This window comes from Bombina bombina, chromosome 2 (assembly GCF_027579735.1).
Source record: "Bombina bombina isolate aBomBom1 chromosome 2, aBomBom1.pri, whole genome shotgun sequence".
NCBI classification, from domain to species: Eukaryota; Metazoa; Chordata; class Amphibia; order Anura; family Bombinatoridae; genus Bombina; species Bombina bombina.
In genome coordinates, this window is record NC_069500.1 from 684,430,825 (window position 1) to 684,452,227 (window position 21,403).

Consider the following 21,403-nt stretch of genomic DNA (forward strand, 5'->3'; position numbering starts at 1 on the left):
ATCTGGATCCATTGGATCCTGAGTAGACATGTTAAGATGAGATAGTCTGGGCTAAAACTTTAGAAATATTTATAAGCTTAGAGAAGATCAATACAAAAGCTTCCAAAAATTGGGACACTGCTTGACGGGTAAGGTTCATAGTTAAAAGTTAGACCAAGTTAAGTGGTCTTTTGTTCATAGGGGAGGGAGGGTAGGGAGGGGGGGTTAGAGGATCAAATGTTGGAGGGGATAAAATATAATTAATGGGAAGGTAAAATAAAAAAAGAGAAAAAAATATTGTACAATATGCAGAATATGACTTTATATCCAAATGTATGGTGCCTTATTTTGTTGTACTGATACACATTGTGAAGTGGTGATATATTTGTTGTGAACCCTCAATAAAAAAAATATTTCAACTAAAAGGGCAGATAGCTCTATTACAGCCCAAAGTCCCTAACTTAAAAATAAAACCCACCCAATACACCCTTAAAAAAACCTAACACTAACCCCCTGAAGATCGACTTACCGGTAGAAGTCTTCATCCAAGCCGGGCAGAAGTCCTCAACAAAGCCGCGAGAAGTCTTCATTCAAGCCGGGCGAAGTGGTCCTCCAGACGGGCAGAAGTCTTCGTCCAGACGGCATCTTCTATCTTCATCCATCCGGCGCGGAGCGGGTCCATCTTCAAGACATCCGACGCGGAGCATCCTCTTCATCCGACAACTAAAGCTGAATGAAGGTACCTTTAAGTGACGTCATCCAAGATTGCATCCCTTAGATTCTGATTGGCTGATAGAATTCTATCAGCCAATCGGAATTAAGGTAGAAAAAATCCTATTGGCTGATTCAATCAACCAATAGGATTGAAGTTCAATCCTATTGGCTGATCCAATCAGCCAATAGGATTGAGCTTGCATTCTATTGGCTGTTCCAATCAGCCAATAGAAATCGAGCTCAATCCTATTGGCTGATTGGATCAGCCAATAGGATTGAACTTCAATCCTATTGGCTGATTGCATCAGCCAATAGGATTTTTTCTACCTTAATTCCGATTGGCTGATAGAATTCAGCTTTAGTCGTCGGATGAAGAGGATGCTCCGCGTTGGATGTCTTGAAGATGCACCCGCTCCGCACCGGATGGATGAAAATAGAAGATGCCGTCTGGATGAAGACTTCTACCCGTCTGGAGGACCACTTCGCCCGGCTTGGATGAAGACTTCTCCCGGTAAGTCGATCTTCAGGGGGTTAGTGTTAGGTTTTTTAAGGGTGTATTGGGTGGGTTTTATTTTTAGGTTAGGGACTTTGGGCTATAATAGAGCTAACTGCCCTTTTCAGGGCAATGGGGAGCTTAGGTTTTTTTAGATAGTATTTTATTTGGGGGTTGGTTGTGTGGGTGGTGGGTTTTACTGTTGGGGGGGGTTGTTTGTATTTTTTTACCGGTGAAAGAGCTGATTACTTTGGGGCAATACCCGCAAAAGGCCATTTTAAGGGCTATTGGTAGTATAGTTTAGGCTAGGGTTTTTTTTTATTTTGGGGGGACTTTTTTTTATTTTAATAAGGCTATTAGATTAGGTGTAATTAGTTTAAATATCTGTAATTTGTTTATTATTTTCTGTAATTTAGTGGGGGTTTTTTGGACTTTAGCTAATTTAATTTAGGTAATTGTATTTAATTTAGTTAATTTATTTAATTATAGTGTAGTGTTAGGTGTTAGTGTAATTTAGGTTAGATTTTATTTTACAGGTACATTTGTATTTATTTTAGCTAGGTAGTTATTAAATAGTTAATAACTATTTAATACCTTTTCTACCTAGTTAAATAAATAAATACAAACTTGCCTGTAAAATAAAAATAAACCCTAAGATAGCTACAATGTAACTATTAGTTATATTGTAGCTATCTTAGGGTTTATTTTACAGGTAAGTATTTAGTTTTAAATAGAAATAATTTAGTTAATGATAGGAATTTTATTTAGATTTATTGTAATTATATTTAAGTTAGGGGGTGTTAGGGTTAGGGGTAGACTTAGGTTTAGGGGTTAATAACTTTAATATAGTGGTGGCGACGTTGGGGGTGGCAGATTAGGGGTTAATAAATATTATGTAGGTGTCGGCGACGTTGGGGGTGGCAGATTAGGGGTTAATAAAGAGTATGTAGGTGTCGGCGATGTTGGGGGCAGCAGATTAGGGGTTAATACATATAATGTAGGTGACGGCGGTGTCCAGAACTGCAGATTAGGGGTTAATAATTATAATGTAGGTGTCGGCGATGTCGGGGGTGGAAGATTAGGGGTTAATAAATATAATGTAGGTGTCGGCGATGTTGGGGGCAGCAGATTAGGTGTTAATAAATATAATGTAGGTGGCGGCGGTGTCCAGAGCAGCAGATTAGGGGTTAAAATTTTTATTATAGTGTTTGCGATGCGGGAGGGCCTCGGTTTATGGGTTAATAGGTAGTTTATGGGTGTTAGTGCACTTTTCAGCACTTTAGTTGTGAGTTTTATGCTACGGCGTTGTACCATAAAACTCATAACTACTGACTTTTAAATGCGTTAGGGATCTTGACAGGGTAGGGTGTACAGCTCACTTATTGGCCTCCCTGGACAGACTCGTAATATCAGCTCTATGGAAGTCCCATAGAAAAAAGACTTTACGAAGTTTACGTAAGTCGTTTTGTGGTAAGGCCAAAGAAGTGTGCGGTGCCCCTAAACCTTCAAGACTCGTAATACCAGCGGTCATAAAAAAGTAGCGTTAGGACCTCTTAACGCTGCTTTTTTACCCTAAAGCACAACTCGTAATCTAGCCGAATGTTTCTAATGCAGCTTTTAATATGAAGCAACTTTACCATCACTTTAATTACCAATCCTGATTGGTGCAAATAGGTGGTTATGATTAATAAAAACACTATAGTTCCAATTGAACACATTAGTACCTCTAAACAAAAAGCATCTCATTGCTTCATGCACACACTTGTTTAGTATTAAAGAATAACTTTTTTTCCAAGGCTGTGCAAAATAAACACATACATTTTTTAATCAACAATTTCTGTAGCTTCATTAAATAAATGAATGTATTCTATGTGTATGGCACTCATTTACATGAAAAGACAACAAGTTTTACAATAAGTATAAAAATAACTTTTTGTTACAATACCAAACAATGACACATTTCTATATAATGAGACATGATACAGAATTCATTGTTTCTTTTCAGGACATATTGAGGACCATTTATCAAGCTCCGTAGGGAGCTTGTGGGCCGTGTTTCTGGCGAGTCTTCAAACTCGCCAGAAACAGCAGTTATGAAGCAGCGGTCTAATGACCGCTGTTCCATAACCCTGTCCGCCTGCTTTGAGCAGGTGGACAGGAATCGCCACAATTCACCCTGATCGAATACAATCGGGTTGATTGACACCTCCCTGCTGGTGGCCCATTGGCCGTGAGTTTGCAGGGGGCGTCGTTGCACCAGCAGCTCTTGTGAGCTGCTGGTGCAATGCTGAATACGGAGAGTCCCATAGAAAAAAGACTTTACGAAGTTTACGTAAGTCGTTTTGTGGTAAGGCCAAAGAAGTGTGCGGTGCCCCTAAACCTTCAAGACTCGTAATACCAGCGGTCATAAAAAAGTAGCGTTAGGACCTCTTAACGCTGCTTTTTTACCCTAAAGCACAACTCGTAATCTAGCCGAATGTTTCTAATGCAGCTTTTAATATGAAGCAACTTTACCATCACTTTAATTACCAATCCTGATTGGTGCAAATAGGTGGTTATGATTAATAAAAACACTATAGTTCCAATTGAACACATTAGTACCTCTAAACAAAAAGCATCTCATTGCTTCATGCACACACTTGTTTAGTATTAAAGAATAACTTTTTTTCCAAGGCTGTGCAAAATAAACACATACATTTTTTAATCAACAATTTCTGTAGCTTCATTAAATAAATGAATGTATTCTATGTGTATGGCACTCATTTACATGAAAAGACAACAAGTTTTACAATAAGTATAAAAATAACTTTTTGTTACAATACCAAACAATGACACATTTCTATATAATGAGACATGATACAGAATTCATTGTTTCTTTTCAGGACATATTGAGGACCATTTATCAAGCTCCGTAGGGAGCTTGTGGGCCGTGTTTCTGGCGAGTCTTCAAACTCGCCAGAAACAGCAGTTATGAAGCAGCGGTCTAATGACCGCTGTTCCATAACCCTGTCCGCCTGCTTTGAGCAGGTGGACAGGAATCGCCACAATTCACCCTGATCGAATACAATCGGGTTGATTGACACCTCCCTGCTGGTGGCCCATTGGCCGCGAGTTTGCAGGGGGCGTCGTTGCACCAGCAGCTCTTGTGAGCTGCTGGTGCAATGCTGAATACGGAGAGCGTATTGCTCTCCGCATTCAGCGAGGTCTTGCGGACCTTATCCGCACTGTCGGATCAGTTCCGCAAGACCTTTGATAAATAGGCCTCATTATCTTGATTATATCCACATAATAAAATGTACATGCTCATCGTTCTTCACCTGTTACTGCTAGCAATAATTAGATTTATTAAGGAAGATAGATACAGGATCTTTATTTCTATCTCAAATATTTTAAACACGAGAGTTGCCCAGGTATCATACCAGCAGTGTTCCCTCTAAGGCCAGTTTTGTGTGCGGCCCAGCAGTGAAACAGTTAATTAGGTAACCACACCCTGCAATTAGCAAACACTACACAATGCAGATGGCAAGGTATGGTTCTCTTGTTAACTGTTTCACTGCTGGGCTGCACACAAAACTGTCCTTAGAGGGAACACTGCATACCAGATCTTTTATTTCTATCTTTTGCCAATGGCAGCAGAAGCATTCCCATCCACATCTTTAAGACGTTGTTTGCTAAAAACATAATCCTATTATGCTATACTATATAATGCTATACTATATAATGCTTATACTAAATAATCGGGCATTAAGAGTAATTACTATCAAGCTTAAAGGGATACTAAACCCATTTTTTTCTAATTTACTCCTAATATCAATTTTCTTTGTTCTCTTGCTATCTTTATTTAAAAAGCAGGAATCTAAAGCTTAGGAACCGGCCTATTTTTGGTTCAAAATCTGGGTTATGCTTGCTTATTGGTGGCTTAATGTTAGCCACCAATAAGCAAGCACTATCCAGGGTGCTGAACCTAAAATGGGTCGGCTTCTAAGCTTTTGATTCTTGCTTTTTAAATAAAGATAGCAAGAGAACGGAGAAAAATTGATAATAGCAGTAAATTAGAAAGTTGCTTAAAATGTCATGCTCTATCTGAATCATTAAAGAAAAACATTGGGTTTAGTATTCCTTTAATGTTCTTTATAGTTAAGTTGACAGTGGTTCCCTGGACAGTACTCCAGGTATCAGGTTAAAGATGTCTTTTTCTTGAATGGATGATGATGTATGTGGGTTAATTTTCTTTGCTGATGTACAAGTCTTGCCTTCCAGCCAGTAGGTTACCATATCTCCTTTCCCCTTTAAAAAAAAAAAAGGTGTATCAAAAAATAACATTTTAGCTTCATGACATTTTATATATATAGTATACAGTATTGCTATGATAAAGAAATGAAGAAAACCCCAAACATTTAGAGCAGTTTTGTTTTAACTTAAAGCACAAATGCAGCCTTCTAATAGTTTCAATGGTTGTATCTGCTTTCTCAAATTCTTTATATTCGTAACAACTAAAGTGACTGTCTTTTCAACAATAGATCAATTCCTGCACTCTCTATAAGTAGCTATTGTACACATTTATGAGTATATGTGGAAATAGAGAATTATGGGACATATTGTTCTGCAGAACTCATCATTTTGGGCTAGATTAGAGTGTAGCGGTACTTTGCACTACCACTCGTGCGTTAATTTTGCACGACTTCAGCTCTTTGCATGTATCAGGTTTGAATATCACAACCACGTTAACGTATTCCCAAAAAGGGGCCAATTTATCAAAGGTCTTGCTGACCTGATCCGACAGTGCGGATCAGGTCCGCAAGACCTCGCTGAATGCGGAGAGCAATACGCTCTCCGTGTTCAGCATTGCACCAGCAGCTCCCAAGAGCCAATCGGCCACCAGCAGGGAGGTGCAATCAACCCGATTGTATTCGATCGGGTTGAATTCTGTCCAGTCCGCCTGCTCAGAGCAGGCGGACAGGGTTATGGCGCAGCGGTCTTTAGACAAACACGGGCCCACAAGCTCCGTTCGGAGCTTGATAAATGGGCTCCATAGACTTCAACGGAGCATGAAAATTCCTTAGCACAAAGCCGATCGCATTTTTATCAAGTTCCCTAACCCGACATGAAATAGCAAAATGTATGCTTGCCTGATAAGGAGGCAAAGAGCACCCCAGCAGAGCTGTTAATTGTCACTTCCCTTACTCATAGCCCCCAGTTATTCGGCTGAAGGGAAATGGAAAAATAAGATAACACAAAGGTATAGGGGTGCCTAAGGTTTAACATAAAAACTGCCGTCGTAAATTTAATAAAGGGCGGCGTCATGGACTCCATGCCTGGAAAGAAAGAGATTTATCAGGTAAGCATACATTTTACTTTCTTTCCTATGGCATGGAGAGTCCACGACTTCATTCCAATTACTAGTTGGAACCAATACCCAAGCTAGAGGACACAGAAGGAAAAGGGAGGGAGAACAAGGCAGGAGGACCTAAACAGAAGGCACCACTGCTTGAAAAACCTTTCTCCCAAAAGAGGCCCCAGCAGAGGCAAAACTATCAAATTTGTAGAATTTGGAAAAAGTATGCAAAGAGGACCATGTTGCCGCCTTGCAAATCTGTTCCACAGAAGCTTCATTTTTGAAAGCCCAGGATAAGGAGACAGCCCTAGTGGAATGAGCCGTAATTCTCCCAGGAGGCTGCTGTCCAGCTGTCTCATAAGCTAAACAAATAATACTTCTTAACCAGAGGGAAAGAGTAGTAGAAGTGGCCTTCTGACCTTTATGTTTTCCAGAGAAAACAACAAAGAGGGCAGAAGATTGTCAATAATCTTTAGTTGCTTGAAGGTAAAATTTTAGAGCACGCATAACATCCAGGTTATGCAAAAGACATTCCTTATGGGAAGAAGGATTAGGACAAAAAGAAGGAACAACAAATTCCTGATTAATGTTTCTATACGACACAACCTTAGGTAGAAAACTCAACTTAGTACGAAGAACCGCCTTGCATGAAAAATAAGGTACAGGGATTACTGACTGACTAACCTTTCTCCAGACCATCCTGAAGGAAGGATAAAATGTGGGGAATCCTCAGCCAACTCCAGGAGAAACCCTTAGATTTGCACCAATAAAGGTATTTACACCATACCTTATGATAAATCCTGTGAGTAACAGGTTTACGAGTCTGAAGCATGGTATCAAAGACCGACTGAGAAAACCCACATCAAGCCAAAACTAGGTGTTCAATCTCCAAGCAGTCAACTTCAGAGAATCTAAATTTGGATGGAGGAAGGGACCCTGAAGTAAAAGGTCCTTCCTCAGAGGTAACCTCCAAGGTGGAAGAGATGACATCTTCACCAGCTTCGTGAACCAGAACCTGTGAGGCCATGCAGGAGATATTAGAATTATAGGCTCATGGAAGTAGAGCAAATGGAGGAAACAGGTATGAAAGAGAGAGGTTCCAAGGAAGAGAGCTTTATTAGGGCTGCCTGAGGATCTCTTGACCTTGAAACGTACTTTGGAAGCTTGGCATTTTGACGAGACTCCATCAGATCAAACTCCGGAACCCCCCACCTGATTGTTATCTTTGAGAACACCTCCGGATGGAGATCCCACTCTCTGGGATTAAAGGTCTGTCTGCTCAGAAAATCCGCCTTCCAGCTGTAAACTCCTGGAATGTGAATGGCAGATAGGAGACAATCGTGAGCTTCCACCCACTGCAGAATGCGAGCCACCTTCTTCATCGCTAAGGAACTCCGAGTTCCTCCCTGGTGGTTGATGTTAGCCACTGAGGTGATGTTGTCCGACTGGAATCTGATAAACCAGACTAAATACAATTGAGGCCAAGCCATCAAGGCATTGAAGATTGCTCTCAACTCTAAGATGTTTATGGGAAGAGAGGACTCCTCCTGAGTCCACAGTCCCTGAGCTTTTAAAGAACCCCAAACTGCTCCCCAGCCTAACAGGCTGGCGTCCGTGGTCACAATCACCAAGGAAGGTCTCAGGAAGCATGTGCCCTGAGACAGATGGTCCTGCAAAATCCACCACGAGAGAAAGTCTCTTGTTAGGGAATCCAGATCTATCCTCTGCAAAAGATCTGAATGGTCTCCATTCCATTGGCTGAGCATGCAGAGTTGCAGAGGTCTCAAATGGAACCAAAAAAAATGAATGATGTCCATGGAAGCAACCATAAGACCAATAACCTACATGCATTGAGCCACTGATGGACAAATAGCAGACTGGAGAGAAATGCACAAACAAGAAGTTTGGATTTTCTGACATCCGCCAGGAAAATCTTCATGGACAGGGAATCTATGATTGTCCCTAAGAAACACACCCTTGTAGCTGGAACAAGGGAACTCTTTTCCAGATTCACTTTCCACCCGTGGGAACATAGAAAAGACAACATCTCTGTATGAGATTTTGCTAGTTGAAAAGATGATGCCTGAACCAAGATGTCGTCTAGGTAAGGCTGTCTCATAAGCTAAACGAATAATACTTCTTGACCAGAGGGAAAGAGTAGTAGAAGTGGCCTTCTGACCTTTACGTTTTCCAGAGAAAACAACAAAGAGGATACATTGGTCCTGCAAAATCCACCACGAGAGAGAGTCTCTTGCTAGGGAATTCAAATCTATCCTCTTTGTTAGATCTGAATGGTCTCCATTCCATTGGCTGAGCATACAGAGTTGCAGAGGTCTCAAATGGAACTGAGCAAAATTAATGATGTCCATGGAAGCAACCATAAGACCAATAACCTACATACATTGAGCCACTGATGGACAAATAGCAGACTGGAAAGAAATGCACAAAGCAAGAAGTTTGGATTTTCTGATATCCGCCAGGAAAATCTTCATGGAACATAGAAAAGACAACATCTCTGTATGAGATTTTGCTAGTTGAAAAGATGACACCTGAACCAAGGTGTCATCTAGGTAAGGCACTACCACAATTCCCTGAGACCTGAACACTGCCAAAAGAGCTCCCAGAACCTTTGTGAATATTCTGAGAGCTATGGCAAGTCCAAACGGAAGTGTAACAAATTGGAAGTGCTCGTCCAGAAAGGCGTACCTCAGGAACTGGTGATGATCCCTGTGAATGAGAACATGAAGATATGAGTCCTTCAGGTCTATGGTCGTCATGAACTGACCCTCTTTGACCAAGGGGAGAATGGAACGAATGGTTTCCATCTTGAAGGACGGAACCCTGAGGAATTTGTTGAGACATTTTAGGTCTAAAATGGGACGGAAAGTTCCCTCCTTTTTGGGAACCACAAATATATTTGAATAGAATCATTGACCCTGTTCCTTTACAGGAACTGGATCAATCACTGCCAGGGAGGATAGATCCTGAATGCAGTTTAAGAAGACCTCTCTTTTTACCTGGTCTGTAGATAATCTAGAGAGAATGAATCTGCCCCTGGGAGGACAAGTCTTGAATCCTATTCTGTAACCCTGAGATACTATGTTCACAGCCCAAGGATCTGGGACATTGCGTATCCAAGCTTGTAAAAAAAAAAAAAGAAAGCTTGCCCCCCACTTGATCCAACACCGGACCAGGGGTGGACCCTTCATGCTGATTTAGCATCATATGAAGGCTTTTTGGATTGCTTTCCCTTATTCCAAGGCTGACTTGACCTTCAGGAGGTCTTGGACTGCTCTGGCTTGGAAGAGGAAGAGGGAGACTTCTGTCCTTTGAAGTTAAGAAAGGAACGAACATTAGAATTTAGGCGACCCTTAGCTCTATTTTTCTTGTCCTGAGGTAGGAAAGACCCCTTTCCACCTGTAATCTCAGAAATTATCTCCGCCAGACCAGGACCAAAAAGAGTTTTACCCCTTATAAGGTATAGAAAGTAGTTTGAACTTAGAAGTTACATCAGCCGACCAAGATTTTAGCTATAGAGCCATGTGAGCTAGAACAGCGAAGCTAGACATCTTGGCTCCCAGTCTAATGACTTGAATGTTGGCATCAGAAATAAAAGAAATGGCCAGTTTAAGAGCCTTGATCCTATCTTGGATCTCCTCTATAGAAGTCTCTTCTAAAATCAGCAGGTTGCCACTGTAATCCCTGATGAATGTACATCTTCTTTAAGTAAGCTTCAAGCTTCTTATCCATGGGATCCTTGAAAGAACAGCTATCCTCTATAGGAATAGTAGTTTTTTTGGCTAGAGTAGAGATAGCTCCTTCCACCTTAGGCACAGTGCACAACAAATCACGAATGGAGTCAGCAATAGGAACATCTTTTTAAAAATAGGAGAAGGGGAAAAGGGAATCCCTGGTTTATCCCATTCCTGAGCTATAATCTCCAACATACAGTCTGGAACTGGAAATACTTCCATGGAAGAAGGAACATCATAATATCTATTGAGTTTATTAGATTTTTTAGGGTTGAAAGCGACAAAATATATAATGCATTTATGTGTTTATATGTGTATATATGTCTGTAAATGCATATATACACATATAAATATGTACACACACACACTATATATATATATATATATATATATATATATATATATACTTATGCATATATATATATATATATATATATACTTATGCATATTTAGGTATATCTATGTTAAAGCCCTTTGCAGTCCTTTTTTTTTAACACCTGAGACCTCATATGTTTGAGCGCTTTTATTTTTTATGTAATATTTTTTATCAGGCAGTTTTATTATGAATGTAACTGTACTTTTAAATGTAGAGCTCTGAAGTTGCGCTTTTCTGACTCACGTTAAATTGCGCTCAAGTGAATGAATTTAATTTCAACTTTTTATTTGCACACTATGTATGTATTGGGTATTTGTAAAGCGTGGCTAATCACCGGTAAGGGTCTCAAGGCGCTGCTCATTTTATCGACCTCGTAAGAATGAAACCTGAGTGGACCTCGCCGGGGATCAAACCTGCAACCCTTGGGTTGCTACAGAGCTCAGCCACAGTGCCTTAGCATGCCAAGCTATCTGTCCAACACTACTTCTAATGCACGCATAGATCCGCAATGAACCCCTTTTCACTAAGGCGCAACAGTTAGTGCCCCAGTCGTAATCTAGCACCTGTTGATATACAAGTATAAAACTGTATTTTGAGTAACTAAATACTTCAGAATAGTTCACAAACTATATGAGTCAATCACTGTGTGTTATACAATATCATTTCTAAACATTTTTTTCAATATAAAACTTATTTTTTTTAAATGTTTATGTGTATGAGTGTGCAAAATTATTAGTTTCTTTGGTTTTTCTATTTATAGGTATGTGTTTGAGTAAAATTAACATTTTTGTTTTATTTTATAAATTACTGAAAACATTTCTCCCAATCTCCAAATAAAAAATATTGTCATTTAGAGCATTTATTTGCAGAAAATGACAACTGGTCAAAATAACAAAAACACATGCAGTGTCCTCAGACCTTGAATAGTGCAAAGAAAACAAGTTCATATTTATTTTTAAACAACACACTACTAATGTTTTAACTTAGCAAGAGTCCAGAGATCATTATTTGGTGGAATAACCCTGATTTTCAATCATAGCTTTTATACGTCTTGGCATGCTCTCCACCAGTCTTTCACACTGCTGTTGGGTGACTTTATTCCACTCAATTCACCCATTTATTACTGTTGCAAATTGGCCGCAGCAGAGGAAACCTTGGTTACAACATGGCCATGCCCATTGCTTTTTAAAAATTACAAATGTGCACTTATTTTTGTTAATATTTCAATTACTAATATAATTCAAAATACATCCACATATTATTCTCATGCTAAACTTTGCTATGAATACATAATTCTATTTAACATTTATTTAGAGTTTAAAAAGCAATTCCTGAAATTTTTTATATTGACACAAACCTATTCCAAAGGTACCCTCAATGCAAGATAGATTACAGATATAGCAGCCTAAACTACTGCCAAGAAGCTCACACTTGCTTTTCAATTGCATTCCACCTTATACATGGTTCTATGTTTAAATGTATCAGTGTTTTGGGTTGATTTTATTATTTTAATGTAATATAACCATTTTAGTTGATTATTTAGCTTGGTTCAGTTATAACCCAGCTTTTACTCAAAAACACAAAATAAGAAAAAATGCTGTTTAGCAGTTTTTATAATTTACCTTGACTTGTAATGTCCCACGGCATACCAATATATAACCTCCAATCTGCTTCAGTAAATCATGCGCACTGGAACTACACTGGATTTTGAGAGCTGAAAGAAAATCAAAATAGTTTTTTTAAATACTACATTTCTTTGGTCTATGCTAGTACACTTATATGTATTATATTCAAATGAATTATTTCCATATACTATCTGTCACATTCTGATTTGTCTTAGTTTCAGAACACATCAACATTGTTAGAGGAACTTGTCGTAATTCTAGGGGGCACCAATCATTATTGTAGAACCCCAAATTCTCAAACATTTAAGCCTGCATAACTATGCAAGGCAGACCTTTGTTTAAACAACGATCCCAAAACAGCAGCACTGGAGCGCACCACAATAGTAATACAAAATAACTTTTATTGAAGCATTAAAATTAGAGTCAGCCAGCAAACACCCTTACGTATGTCATGCCTATCATGGGCACTTAATCATAGGTTCACATAATAGGCATGAAATGGGTAAGGGTGTTTGCTGGCTACCTCTAATTTTTTTTTTTTTTTTTTTATAAATATTTTTATTGAGGTTTGCCAGGCGATACATAAAAAATAGACATGTTCCATCACAATATGTATACATGAGTACACTCAAAAGAAAGAGCAATAAATTAAATCAGTTATGCAATAAACAATGATGAGGTACAATAAATATGGAGCTGTAAGAACCATAGCGCCTTATCTCAGAGCCCTTCAACTGACAAAAGGGCCACTTTTGGACCCCATTAACCATTAGAAAGCTGAAATAAGAAGAAGGTATTTGAAATGTAGGGGGCCACTTTTGGGTCCCAATTTGTGGTCGAACCTCTTTTTAAATTTATATAGATGATACAGTCAATATAACACAAACGCATAAGTAAACCTTAGTAACTTGATGTATCATACACCCAAATACATACGGAAACAACTAGTTAATGCTAATAGATCTATTGATATGTGGGACTAACCATGTTAACCTTGGTAAAATAAATTGTCATCTTAGATAGTCAATAATAACACTGTGGGTTTAGGATTATATTTTGAAGGGTATGTGCTAAGGTCTACTAAGTGGGTAGACAGTTAGTGAAATAATACAACATCCTATCAGTGGACCCTCTAAACCAGTTACTAACCCTAACAGGTTACCCTGTGGACATTGAGACAAAGATATTGTACTATACAGGGAGGTGATGAACACAAAATAAAAAACAGTGAGCAGAGACAATGCATATAACATACAGGCGCCATAACATGAAACTTGGTTAGCTTATAAAAGTTGCTGTAGACAAGATGTATATATGTCCATATTTCAGTGGATATTAGGTAGTCATAAGCTATCAAAGGTATCTCAGACATAATGTCTTCATAAGGATAGCCAAAAATTTAACCACTTTCCTCTAGAAGTAAATAGAAAGTGGCTGCCTGTTAACTCAACCTACTGTTATGTCCTCCCCAGGGGTCAGGTTCATCAACCAGGGCTCAGCAATAAGTTCTTGTAGCGACCGGGTGGTCATATCTGCAGCGTGTTATATTAGCCCTGGGTCCCAGATTACTCTCTTTAGCCCACTCCAACCTTTATTGGCCACCGTGGAAACAGAAGTTGGGGCAGCTGCACTAGAGATACATACCGACTGTAAAAGTCTCTATCGAATCTCGATGTCCTCAGGCCTGAAACTACGTGAGCCATCCAAAATTGACTGTGGATCTCCGTATACTTAACAGGCTTTCTGTACAGACCTACATGATTGCCCGCATTACTCCCCTCATGGGACCAACTGGAGTCACAAACAGATTTTGGCATGGAGCCGATCAGTACGAGCGGCATAGAACTCTGCAGCCTCTGCATTTTCCACTGCATGCTGACTTCTCTCTGTGGCCGCACCAGGATCTCTGCAAGGTCGGGGCTATGGGTTGCTCCGGTATGTGAGGATTGGTGCATAAGTAATGGGCTATAGAGCTCTGGCACCTGATCCGTCTTGACACCGTTCCTCTCTAAACCCTGCAAGCCTGTATCCGCTTCAAATCTGCTGTCTCCTTTATTGTCACGGCCAAACAGCTCACTAGTAGGTGTTCCCTGGGTTAGGGGTTTCATTCCCTCCGTTATAACTTTGCGCATCTGAAATTCGAACTGATCCAGCAAAGTCTGCAGCGCTTGATATATCTCCGCCATAGCTGGATTCAGTTTTGCTGCTCTCTTTAAAACAATAATAGGTGGCAGGTAGTTCCATATAGTTGTATATACTACGTTTCCATATAGCAAGACAGCTCATACGGCTGTTACTCCTGACATATCAGGACTTAGGGAGGGTAAATGAGGAGTCAGGTCTATTGCTAGGCCTCCGCTGCGCACCTCACTTAAACCGGTCTGCCTGGCTGAAATTCAAAGTCCAAAAACATATGTGTCCGTTCTCTGTATATTAAACTATAAAACCATTACAGTTTAGAGCTTGAGTCATATGCTTGTGAAGCGTTAGGCAACGGTTCCTTCAGCTCCAGAATTCAGCCTAAGTGAAAAGCAGCCATCTTGGTCGGTGTTCGGACCCGCCCCCCGGCTACCTCTAATTTTAATGCTTTAATAAAAGTTATGTTTTATTACTATTGTTGTGTGCTCCAGTGCTGCTGTTTTTGGTTAGTTTTTGAGCTTGTACTTACTCAGGAATTTAAGCTTGCACCCCCATAGCTGTGTGTGATTTTTGGCTTTCTCCCTTCAGTTCTGGCTAGACGCCAATCAGTGTAATTGAATTAGAGTGGCAATACTTTTTCTTTAGACCCTTTGTTTCATCTGATTAGTGTTACCCAAGACACAAACGGCTAGATTAAGAGTTTTGCGTTATGAGTGAAAAAGCCTCATAACGCTGCTTTTTCACTACCGCTGCTATTACGAGTCTTGTGGGTATAGCTGTACCGCACACTTTTTTGGCCATCACGCAACGTAACTACCGCACTCTTTAAAAAGTCCTTTTTCAATGGGACTTCCACAGCGCTGGTATTACGAGTTTGCCTGTCCAGCAAAAACATGAGCGGTACAGCCTATAACTACAAGATCTGTACCGTAAACTGAAAGTCAGTAGTTATGGGTTTTATGCTACAAAGCTGTACCATAAAACTCATAACTAAAGTGTGAAAAAGTACACTAACACCCATAAACTACCTATTAACACCTAAACCAAGGCCCTCCCGCATCGCAAACACTAAAATAAAATTATTAACCCCTAATCTGCCACTCCGGACATCGTCGCCACTATAATAAACATATTAACCCCTAACCTGTTGCACTCCCGCATCGTAAACACTAGTTAAATATTATTAACCCCTAATCTGCTGCCCCCAATGTCACCGCCACTATACTAAAGTTATTAACCCATAAACCCTAACCCTAACCCTAAAACCCACTAACTTTAACATATTAAAATAATCCCAAACAAAAATTACAATTAATACCTAAATTATTCCTATTTAAAAGTAAATAAATACTTACCTGTTAAATAAAACCTAACGGCTAGATTTAGAGTTTTGTCGGTAACGACCCGCTTAGCTAACGCTAGCTTTTTTTCACCTTTTAAATACCGCTGGTATTTAGAGTTCACAGAAGGGCTGCGTTAGGCTCCAAAAAGGGAGCGTAGAGCATATTTACCGCCACTGCAACTCTCAATACCAGTGATGCTTACGGACGCGGCCAGCTTCAAAAACGTGCTCGTGCACGATATCCCCATAGAAAACAATGGGGCAGTTTGAGCTGAAAAAAACCCTTCAAAAAAGCAGCTTCAAAAAAGCAGCGTTCAGCTCCTAACGCAGCCCCATTGTTTCCTATAGGGAAACACTTCCTAAGTCTGCACCTAACACCCTAACATGTACCCCGAGTCTAAACACTCCTAACCTTACACTTATTAACCCCTAATCTGTCGCCCCCGCTATCGCTGACCCCTGCATATTTTTTTTAACCCCTAATCTGCCGCTCCGTACACCGCCACAACCTGCATTATACCTATGTACCCCTAATCGCGGACCCCTATATTATATTTATTAACGAAATGAGGAAGAAGGGAAGCTGAGTCCTGGAGTCAATGATCAAGTTTATTACGGAGCAGGCTTCAAGATACAAGGTAGGCTCCTATCTTACGCGTTTCGCGCATGAGCACATGCGCTTCATCAGAGATATCAGTCTCTGCTGGTCAGGATCCCTATAAAGGTGTAAGTGGCCAATCAGGATAGATAAGATCTTTAACTCTTAAGGTGAAAAACGTTTACTTAAATAGGTAGTTAAATGGTCACTCACTGGTTAATCATATTGATCCCGGTCAGCAGGAGACTAGATTGAACAGGTTGCTAATAAACAATTGCCTATATATATAGTACTTGCTTATACATAAAGTTTCAAAGATATATATATATATATACATTTCAGCCATTGTAATGCTAGAAAGGGTCACAAAAATGGAAGCATTTTGTGTGTGCTAGCTAAATGCTAAACATAAATTATATTTATTAACCCCTAATCTGCCCCCACAACGTCGCCGCCAGCTACCTACAATAATTAACCCCTAATCTGCCGACCGGACCTCACCGCTACTATAATAAATGTATTAACCCCTAATCCGCCTCACTAACCCTATAATAAATAGTATTAACCCCTAATCTGCCCTGCCTAACATTGCTGACACCTAACTTCAAGTATTAACCCCTAATCTGCCGACCGGACCTCACCGCTACTCTAATAAATGTATTAACCCCTAAAGCTAAGTCTAACACTAACACCCCCCTAAGTTAAATATAATTTAAATCTAACGAAATAAATTAACTCTTATTAAATAAATTATTCCTATTAAAGCTAAATACTTACCTGTAAAATAAACCCTAATATAGCTACAATATAAATTATAATTATATTGTAGCTATTTTAGGATTAAAATTTATTTTACAGGCAACTTTGTATTTATTTTAACCAGGTACAATAGCTATTAAATAGTTAATAACTATTTAATAGCTACCTAGATAAAATAATTACAAAATTACCTGTAAAATAAATTCTAACCTAAGTTACAATTAAACCTAACACTACACTATCAATAAATTAATTAAATAAAATACCTACAATTAAATCTAACACTACACTATCAATAAATTAATTACATGAAATACCTACAAATAAATACAATTAAATAAACTAACTAAAGTACAAAAAATAAAAAAGCTAAGTTACAAAAAATAAAAAATATAATTACAAACATAATAAAAATATTACAACAATTTTAAGCTAATTACACCTACTCTAAGCCCCCTAATAAAATAACAAAGCCCCCCAAAATAAAAAAATGCCCTACCCTATTCTAAAATTAAAATAGGAAAGCTCTTTTGCCTTACCAGCCCTTAAAAGTGCCTTTTGCGGGGCATGCCCCAAAAGAATTCAGCTCTTTTGCCTTAAAAAATAAAACCACAATACCCCCCGCCCAACAATCCGTCCAGGCTCCGAAATCTTCATCCAAGCCCAAGCGGGGGCTGGAGATCCATCATCCGGCTGAAGTCTTCTATCAAGCGGCAAGAAGAAGTCCAGAAGATGCTCCAAAGTCTTCATCCTATCAGGGCAGAAGAGGAGATCTGGACCGGCAATCATCTTCATCCAAGCGGCATCTTCTATCTTCATCCGATGACGAGCGGCTCCATCTTCAAGACCTCCGGCGCGGATCCATCCTCTTCTTCCGACGTCCTAAGTCCGAATGAAGGTTCCTTTAAATGACGTCATCCAAGATGGCATCCCTCGAATTCCGATTGGCTGATAGGATTCTATCAGCCAATCGGAATTAAGGTAGGGATGGAATCAGCCAATTAAGGTAGGGATGGAATCAGCCAATCAGATTCATGTTCAATCCGATTGGCTGATCCAATCAGCCAATAAGATTGAGCTCACATTCTATTGGCTGATCGGAACAGCCAATAGAATGCGAGCTCAATCTGATTGGCTGATTCAATAAGCCAATCAGATTTTCCCTACCTTAATTCCGATAGAATCCTATCAGCCAATCGGAATTCGAGGGACGCCATCTTGGATGACGTCATTTAAAGGAACCTTCATTCGGACTTAGGACGTCGGAAGAAGAGGATGGATCCGCGCCGGAGGTCTTGAATATGGAGCCGCTCGTCATCGGATGAAGATAGAAGATGCCGCTTGGATGAAGATGGTTGCCGGTCCGGATCTCCTCTTCTACCCGGATAGGATGAAGACTTTGGAGCCTCTTCCGGACTTCTTCTTGCCGCTTGATAGAAGACTTCAGCCGGATGATGGATCTCCAGCCCCCGCTTGGGCTTGGATGAAGATTTCGGAGCCTGGACGGATCGGTGATACCCGGTGTGGTGAAGATAAGGTAGGATGATCTTCAGGGGCTTAGTGTTAGGTTTATTTAAGGGGGGTTTGGGTTAGATTAGGGGTATGTGGGTGGTGGGTTGTAATGTTGGGGGGGGGGTATTGTGTTTTTTTTCCAGGCAAAAGAGCTGAATTCTTTGGGGCATGCCCCGCAAAAGGCCCTTTTAAGGGCTGGTAAGGTAAAAGAGCTTTTCTATTTTAATTTTAGAATAGGGTAGGGCATTTTTTATTTTGGGGGGCTTTGTTATTTTATTAGGGTGCTTAGAGTAGGTGTAATTAGCTTCAAATTGTTGTAATATTTTTATTATGTTTGCAATTCATTTTTTTATTTTTTGTAACTTATCTTTTTTTATTTTTGTACTTTAGTTAGTTTATTTAATTATATTTATTTGTAGGTATTTGTATTTAATTTATTTAATTAATTAATGTAATGATAGTGTAGTGTTAGGTTTAATTGTAGGTATTTTATTTAATTAATTTATTGCTAGTGTAGTGTTAGGTTTAATTGTAACTTAGGTTAGGATTTATTTTACAGGTAATTTTGTAATTATTTTAACTAGGTAGCTATTAAATAGTTATTAACTATTTAATAGCTATTGTACCTGGTTAAAATAAATACAAAGTTGCCTGTAAAATAAATATAAATCCTAAAATAGCTACAATATAATTATTCGTTATATTGTAGCTATATTAGGGTTTATTTTACAGGTAAGTATTTAGCTTTAAATAGGAATAATTTTTTTGATAAGAGTTAATTTATTTCGTTAGATTTAAATTATATTTAATTTAGGGGGGTGTTAGTGTTAGGGTTAGACTTAGCTTTAGGGGTTAATAAATTTATTATAGTAGCGGTGAGGTCCGGTCGGCAGATTAGGGGTTAATTCTATTTATTATAGGGTTATTGAGGCGGGAGTGAGGCGGATTAGGGGTTAATAACTTTGGTTAATAATTGTAGGTAGGTGGCAGCGACGTTGGGGGGGCCAGATGAGGGGTTAATAAATATAATATAGGGGTCGGCGGTGTTAGGGGCAACAGATTAGGGGTACATAGGGATAACGTAGGTGGCGGCGGTGTGTGGTCGGCAGATTAGGGGTTAAAAAAATGTATTAGAGTGGCGGCGATGACTAATCAAAAATAAAAATTATATACTTCTTAATACATTTCAGATAAGCAATGCTTTATAAAAGAAAATATGCTTGTGCCAGACTCCATATACACAAAGACCTTAAACATGTATGCTGTGTTCAGCCCTAACCCCAACAGAACCAGAACAAGCCAGTAGAAAATAATTTAAAAAAATCTCTTCCCCTATGTTGGCTGCACCAATAAACCATAATGATGGTCTCTCTGTGTCTTATGCAGAAGTTGATGCATATAATGGTGCAAAATGACTTTATAATTTATATATTAACATTTTAATATTTTTGGAAATGTATGGGTAAATTAGAGTGTACTGTGGTCCCTTGGCCTTAGTCCAAACAACCCTGTTCTAACTTATTTTCAGAAAATGCTGATCTGCTAATGTAACTATTGCTGATAGCATAATACTGCTCTTCAGCTGTGTTGTAACTTTGCTTGTCTGAATGAGTGACAACCAGATGATTCTTTTAACAATCTACAAAGAAGAAAGGAAAGCAAATCAAGGAAAGATTATAGCACAGCATGTAAATACTAATATTTATTAAAGGAGACACTCAGCCTCAATTCAAAGGCTGCAGGACAAATATCAGAGAAATAGTAGATGCATAACTAAATTGCGCAATAGCATGAAACAGATTCATATATACTAGTTACCTTGATACAGCAAGTCATATATGCAAAATACATTAATAATACAGGGAGTGCAGAATTATTAGGCAAATGAGTATTTTGACCACATCATCCTCTTTATGCATGTTGTCTTACTCCAAGCTGTATAGGCTTGAAAGCCTACTACCAATTAAGCATATTAGGTGATGTGCATCTCTGTAATGAGAAGGGGTGTGGTCTAATGACATCAACACCCTATATCAGGTGTGCATAATTATTAGGCAACTTCCTTTCCTTTGGCAAAATGGGTCAAAAGAAGGACTTGACAGGCTCAGAAAAGTCAAAAATAGTGAGATATCTTGCAGAGGGATGCAGCACTCTTAAAATTGCAAAGCTTCTGAAGTGTGATCATCGAACAATCAAGCGTTTCATTCAAAATAGTCAACAGGGTCACAAGAAGCATGTGGAAAAACCAAGGCGCAAAATAACTGCCCATGAACTGAGAAAAGTCAAGCGTGCAGCTGCCAAGATGCCACTTGCCACCAGTTTGGCCATATTTCAGAGCTGCAACATCACTGGAGTGCCCAAAAGCACAAGGTGTGCAATACTCAGAGACATGGCCAAGGTAAGAAAGGCTGAAAGACGACCACCACTGAACAAGACACACAAGCTGAAACGTCAAGACTGGGCCAAGAAATATCTCAAGACTGATTTTTCTAAGGTTTTATGGACTGATGAAATGAGAGTGAGTCTTGATGGGCCAGATGGATGGGCCCGTGGCTGGATTGGTAAAGGACAGAGAGCTCCAGTCCGACTCAGACGCCAGCAAGGTGGAGGTGGAGTACTGGTTTGGGCTGGTATCATCAAAGATGAGCTTGTGGGGCCTTTTCGGGTTGAGGATGGAGTCAAGCTCAACTCCCAGTCCTACTGCCAGTTTCTGGACAACACCTTCTTCAAGCAGTGGTACAGGAAGAAGTCTGCATCCTTCAAGAAAAACATGATTTTC

At 39.4% G+C, this 21,403-nt stretch overlaps 1 protein-coding gene across 1 annotated transcript in view; it reads right to left on the reverse strand.

Moving 5' to 3' along the window:
• Positions 1 to 5,254: 5,254 nt before the first annotated feature.
• LOC128647217 (atrial natriuretic peptide receptor 1-like) overlaps positions 5,255 to 21,403 on the reverse strand; it is a 298,027-nt gene continuing 281,878 nt past the window's right edge. Inside the window, 2 exon segments of the mRNA XM_053700003.1 lie at positions 5,255 to 5,473; positions 12,272 to 12,363. Of these exon segments, the coding sequence (XP_053555978.1) occupies positions 5,324 to 5,473; positions 12,272 to 12,363 (242 nt within the window). The 3' untranslated portion in view covers positions 5,255 to 5,323.